Source organism: Rhynchophorus ferrugineus, unplaced genomic scaffold, assembly GCF_030347505.1.
Source record: "Rhynchophorus ferrugineus isolate W39M unplaced genomic scaffold, kcgeb_rfMv2 rfM1, whole genome shotgun sequence".
In the NCBI taxonomy this organism is placed as follows: Eukaryota; Metazoa; Arthropoda; class Insecta; order Coleoptera; family Curculionidae; genus Rhynchophorus; species Rhynchophorus ferrugineus.
This window is the reverse complement of record NW_027472580.1, coordinates 12,619,165-12,625,841: the sequence shown is the minus strand read 5'-3', so window position 1 is coordinate 12,625,841 and position 6,677 is coordinate 12,619,165. Positions and strand designations below refer to the sequence as shown.

Below are 6,677 nucleotides of genomic sequence, written 5' to 3'. Positions count from 1 at the left end.
TTCTGGGTATATCAAAGACCATCCAGTAGATCGGTTCCAAAGCAGAACATGTACTTAAAAATGTTTAGAAAATTAGCGGATATCTTTCAACCTTTGTGATTCAATCTCATAAAAACTGTGGAATACTATATCCGAGAATTGGATAAACTGAACGAAAAACTTGCTCAGTGAAGGTATCTCTTGATCGACAATTGGGACTCGCTGAAATGGGAATCTCTAATACCCGGTTATCATTTGTTCTGGACAACTGAATAAGGGATGTAAGAATATAGTGATTAATGAGTCTAAAATGCTAGACCAGGAAAATTTTTTCAGGTCCAAAGTTATCGAATTATGAACAAATAAAACGTCCGTTATAGAAGACTTTAATGTTCCCCTTTAATAAAAAAAGGTATTGCTAAAAGTATTTGAAGTACTCTAGGAAACGTAGGGACTGAAGAATAATACCTGAAAATTACAAATGATACTAGAGAAGAAAGAAAAGCTAATTCCTAAATATATGCAATTTTTAGTTATAAACTTTAAAAAAATTAATAAATAAAAAATAGTGCAAAACGAATCACAAGATAATAAAATAAGTAGAAGTAATTACTGCTACAAATTTTTCTTTTAATCTTCTCCACATACATTGACAATAAATCAAATAGTTCCTTGTTATTAATCTAATATCTTTAGCAATCTAAAATTTATAGATATATATTTAATTACTTTTTTACAATTTTTTTCTAAGACAAAAATATTTTGGGTATAATTTGTCGTCCTAGACTCTGTAGTTTACTCAGCTTGTTAATCCGTCGCAGGTAAATCCGTCATTGTTGTATTAAAAGGAAATGACATTGTTTAGTAATAATGACCATATAATAATTTTATAATTATCTTCATATATATGGTATAATTTTGACATACAATTATTGTTAACTTGTGGTAATTGTAATAGTAATATAAATTAATATTTTATTTGCAGAAAATCTTCTTGTAGAAATATTATAGTGTAAATAGTATTAATATGTTGTTAATATTATTATGTATAGTAGAGCTTACTGGCGTTTCTTTATTTTAATTGTTTATAAATTAAAAAATTCAGAATGGCTTAAATTAACTACTAACTTCAATATAAGAACTTCCGTCTACAAGTAACTTGTAAATTACTGATTAAGTCCTTTACAAGAATATGTTAATACAGTTTATTATATAAATCTATTATATAAATATCTTCTGATTAATTGGCCATTTTTGAAGAACTAAGTCTAGATAATGTTGGTGTATTATTTATTGACAATGCCCACGTTTCTTAAAGAACTTTGCGGCGAACAAAAGATCCACCTGATGATGTTAAATCCGAGCGGATATATCAAAACTTTTAGCTAAAATCGTTGTTATGTTAGCCAGTTCTTAAAAATATTATACATAGTATGGCATAGTTATGATAAGAGATACAGTTTCAGTCACTTTTTAATCTATTACTTTTAAGAGTTTACAGCAATTGTCTTGATGGATGGATTGCATAGGGGATTAAATTAGAACAATTTAAAATAGCACTAAACCACTAAACTAAGTTTCAATTGAAAAATTGAAACAGATAAATGTTTCTAAAACAATGAAGTTCATTTAAAAAAGCTCACATTTTGGAATCTGCGAGTTAATTCACAAAAAACTTTCGAACACACCGTAAAGATCAAGTAGCATACTAGTCTCACTTAAAATATCTGAATATCAGACTGTGTCCAATAATAAGATTTATTCCCACTCTGTCATAATGTCATTGTGCACAAACAGTATTATTATTGATAATACCTTATCGGAATTATCTTGTACAGAAATTAATAAACGCCATTGGTTTCCTGTCCTACCATAATCTTGACTCCAATCATCAAGTTGTACAACAAACAATATGATTCACAAAAACATTAAAACTTGATTCCACACCATCTAATTTAAATTATCAGAGATATAAGAAAATATAAAATATGAGATATTTTAATATTTGGCGGATTCTTGCTACAATATAAAAAAATATAACTACACTCTATCCAAAGTTTCTGCGTTCCAAAGTACATACGGCATCAAGATATTTAAAGAATTTCGTTAGAGAGGTAAGCATTTTTATTGTTAAATATTAATTTGCTGTCATTTTTACTGAAAATATCTTTTAGCGTGTTGCAGCAGCTCTGAATACTAGTATGGATTCGGTCACTGAAATATCTCAAAAAAAAGTATAATCTTGAATTCACCGGAATAAAAAACCGTCCTCATACGAAGAGGGTGACGAATCAAGATCAGCTTGGTGTTAGCTCTATCGGAGATTAAATACAAGAAACATATAAAAACAGAGAGTAGTTTTTCAATACAAACATAATTTAATAATTTATTTTAAAGGAAATTGTTAGTTTGAAAAGTATCGAAGAGGTTTAATGAAACTTCCGGATATTGCTTTTATAAAAGCATATAATAAAATGAAACAAGACTTATTATTTCAAATTATTTATTTAGATGAGACTTGGAAAATGCCATAAAAGGCCAATAAAATGTTTATAATACTGTTATTGTATTTTTTGAATTGTTGGAATAGAAATATAAAATTGCACTTCTCGATTTTTGTTTTTAAATAATCTCCATATCTGTTGTTTACAGCAATCAAATCCAATATAATTTATATTTTTAAAAAACATAGTGACACATGTTTAACTTTTTGACCCCCTGATTCAAATGGGATTCTTATTAAAAGGTTCAACGACCAAAGTACGTGTAATAAACTATCTATTTCTTATTTTTAGAAACTGTTAAATATATATTTTTATAATAGAAAAAATGGATATGCAGTAATGTAAATAAAAAAAAATACCGGTCTTTATCCAGGCACAAGACGGTCCCCCTTTCATATTGTAACAAGGGTCTTACATCAACACGTTCCGTAAGTACCCCCGCTGACTTTTCTCGAAAAAAAAAACAACAAAAAAATCCCATATTCCCACGCCACACGACCCACCATCGGTATGGCACACCCTGTCGGTCTCGGGCACCCTCCCTGCTCCAGTGCAACCGACAGAGAGCGCGCACCGTCTATCGGATTGGAGGGAGACGACGCTAGCCATTCACGAAGTACCCCACTCTGTCGTCGTTCAAAGCCAAAGACGGATTATAAAACTATATGCCGCCTAGACGTTACCTCATTCTGTTGTCGTTGTGTGTCAGGCTCAGATCGGTTACGCAGTTATACGAGTACCATCATGGCACCGACCCCGTATTTAGTGAACGGAGATTGTGGCGAGGAACCAATTTCTCGCACCTACCAGTACAGAAAAGTGATGAAGCCGATGCTGGAGAGGAAGAGACGCGCCCGCATCAACAGGTGCCTGGACGAGCTGAAGGAGCTGATGGTGACCGCGTTGCAGAGCGAGGGCGAGAACGTATCTAAGCTGGAGAAGGCCGATATCTTGGAACTGACAGTGCGACATCTTCACAACCTGAAGAGACAGCACCAGTTAATCATCCCTCAGGAACAAAGTTACGCTGATCGGTTTCGTTCGGGTTTCACCCAGTGCGCTCAGGAAGTGACCCATTTCATATCGTCACCGATCTCTTCGGACTTAGTGGATCCCGTAGCCGGACGAAAACTGCTCCAGCACCTGGGAGCTTGTGTCAGACAGTTGGATACGGTCTCCCAGAATATCCAAGCCCAACAAGAACAACAAATGAGACAGAGTCCTCACTTCAGGAACGCCATAACGCCTCCCATTTCACCGCGCTGCGAACCTCCGAAAGTCGAAGCCCAACCAGGACCGATGTGGAGACCATGGTGATTTTACTTCTTCGGGCAATGACAGTGATTCTTCAATCTCAAGCTTTAAACTAGCTTTAATTTTATTTAAACCTACGTCTTCCAGTAGCTTTAATTTTTATATTCAATAGAAATTATATAGAAAAAATCTTTAATCTATTAAGTTGAATAGACTTTTCTTCTCTGTTTTTTTACGTTTGTGCATCAAATCATTTTGATAACTATCTATTTAGAACTTTTAGAAATGGTTCAAGCTTTAAAAAATATTTTTTCAATGTTGTTTGTTAAAAATAATATGATATAAATGTTTACTGTGATATAGGAGTTAATAGATTTATATTCCGAGTTAGTTTGAAATATTATTTGTACGTTAGGGTACCTGGTTGTTTTTTCAGGTATATATGTTGAAATAGATATGTAATTTTGAAAAAAAAAACGTCTGTTATTTTATATAGCACCTCAATACCACCCCAAAAATCATTAATAATTAATAAACAACATAATAATATATCAGCAGGTGACAAAAACATAATTAGAAATATTCTATTTATTATAATAATATATCCGCTGGAATGTCTCCGTTTACATTTTATAATTTGACATCTTTTGTTATACTTAAATAGAAATTATTCAGAAGTGTTCGTATTCGTACAATTTTAAGTTCATCTAATTTTTCAAATAAATAAATTTATTTATGACAATTCAGATTTCAGTATTACTGTATATTTAAAGAAAATTTTAAAATAAAGACGGATGAGAACGTACTGTCCACGTATACTACTATATATGAAACATGTTATCTTAACTAAGATGAAATATTGAATTTATAATAAAATAATATAAATTATATATAACAAAATCAATTTTTTTTAAATATTGAATAGTAATATTAATTAATAATGCGTTACCTATTACACACATTTTTAATATAAAAAGGTATTCATACTAGATATAAGTTGAAAACATATTTTACTATATCCTTTGTAACATAGTATTGTAAATTCAAAATTAATTTTTCGGGGTATATAATATTTTAGTATAATGAGCGGCCTCTATGAGAGAATACATAAAATTAATGGATGATCTACATAAAAAATACAACACGATTATAGTTATCCGTAATGTGCGAAAATACTTTGCCAATAAAGGAAACTATATTTATATTACTTTTTTGTAGATTCTTCAATATTAATCTGAAGTCAATAATTATAGTAGAGTAATCTTTAAAAGTTTGTAATTCTACAGAAACCTGTGTGCTAAGTTTCTTAACTATTACTGGATAGATGGCAGCACAATAAATGTATGGTTTAAATCCAAGATAATAGATGACACCCCGAAAAAAAATTCGATATTTTGATTTAGTTTCGGTTATGTGACCGTTTATGAAAGGTATTACTTTTAGGACAGAAGAAATACTCCAAACTTGCCGAAAAAGAGATATCACCATAGAGTAATATATAGAGTGTTAATACAAATAATTTCAGAATTATTTTGCGTGGTCTCAGCAGAAAGGCGCTGAGAATGTCATTTCGCTGAATTTCATTGGTTAGTTTAAATTACCATTACAGGCACCTGTAATGAAAATATTTTATAAGGGGAGCATTTCATTAGTCGACGATTTCATATCTATCACGTGACTAACCTTTGACGTCACATTCTACTGACCAATTAAATTTTAAATAAAACCAAAATGTATTTTTTTTATATTAATAAATATAAAATTCTGTACAAATAGAAATATTATATAATATCAAAAAGCTAAAACATAAGAATATATATATATATATATATATATATATATATATATATATATATATATATATATATATATATATATATATATATAATGATATAAATGTGGACAAAAAAATTGCCTGCAATCTAATTGAAAACATAACATATCTCATAGCAAATATAATCAAAATTGTCTATAGCTATTTCCCTTTTTTATATATTTTTAGTGCTATCAATTCAAATAAGATGTATTAAAATTTCTATATTATTGTTCGCTCATACTGAAAGCAAAGCAGCACAGCTGAAAGTCTGTTTATATTTTACCTACTTGTTCAACACAAAAATGTATTGAGGCAAGTTATTATTATTTTTACAATGTTATTATGGAATGGATAATTAAAACAGTTAAATCGTATGATATACGTCAGAATGGAGAAAACATACCAAAAAGTAATACTTTAAAGAACACCAACAAAAAATTAAGATATGATATATTTTAAAATTAATTATTATTGTAAAATTACCATTGTCTCATTTGGACACATTTTGGATTTAGAGTGTGGGTAATATGTTCATAATTTCTTCTGTTATATTGCTGTAAATAATAATATATATGAACACAAATGCTTTATATAAATAATTGTATACGTACCAGGTAAAAGCAATGCTAAGTCACACAAATCCTTAATCTTGCTAATTGGGGTGTTTCTTCCAAGGAAAACTACGCCCGGTTTTTATTTCCGCACAAACACTGGATACACAACACTTTTGAGACTGAAGATACATTACAATCAAATAATAGAGATTATAATTAAGGCACAAAATGTTGATCGTACTTTTTATTTTCGCACATACACTGGATACACAAAACTTTTGAGAATGAAGATACATTAAAATCGAATAATAGTGATTATATTTAAGACGCAAGAATGCTAATCGTATTTTATATTAGACACACAAAATTGTCGTCGGAAACAAACTGAAACAAACAATGGCGTTATAGAAATGAACCAATAAAATGCCTTCGTAGGCCAATTCAAATGAACCAATCAAAAAAGTGGTCTCAGAGCCGCCATTGAATGGACCACGCAAAACATTTCCTCGATTTTGCCTATTTAAGTTAAACCTCTATATTTACTCTATGGATATCACACGTTTTAAGCAC

The 6,677-nt window shown here is 30.3% G+C and overlaps 1 protein-coding gene across 1 annotated transcript; it reads left to right on the top strand.

The window, feature by feature from the left end:
- The first annotated feature begins 3,142 nt into the window (after positions 1-3,142).
- LOC143194967 (enhancer of split mbeta protein) lies at positions 3,143-4,211 on the top strand. Its single transcript, XM_083059054.1, has one exon. The coding sequence runs from the start codon at positions 3,228-3,230 to the stop codon at positions 3,798-3,800; it is 573 nt and encodes a 190-aa protein (XP_082915180.1). The 5' UTR covers positions 3,143-3,227; the 3' UTR covers positions 3,801-4,211.
- Positions 4,212-6,677: the final 2,466 nt, after the last annotated feature.

Bases quoted from the DNA above. Each gene is read 5' to 3' on its own strand.
- LOC143194967 (XM_083059054.1), top strand. From the start codon at position 3,228: ATGGCACCGACCCCGTATTTAGTGAACGGAGATTGTGGCGAGGAACCA.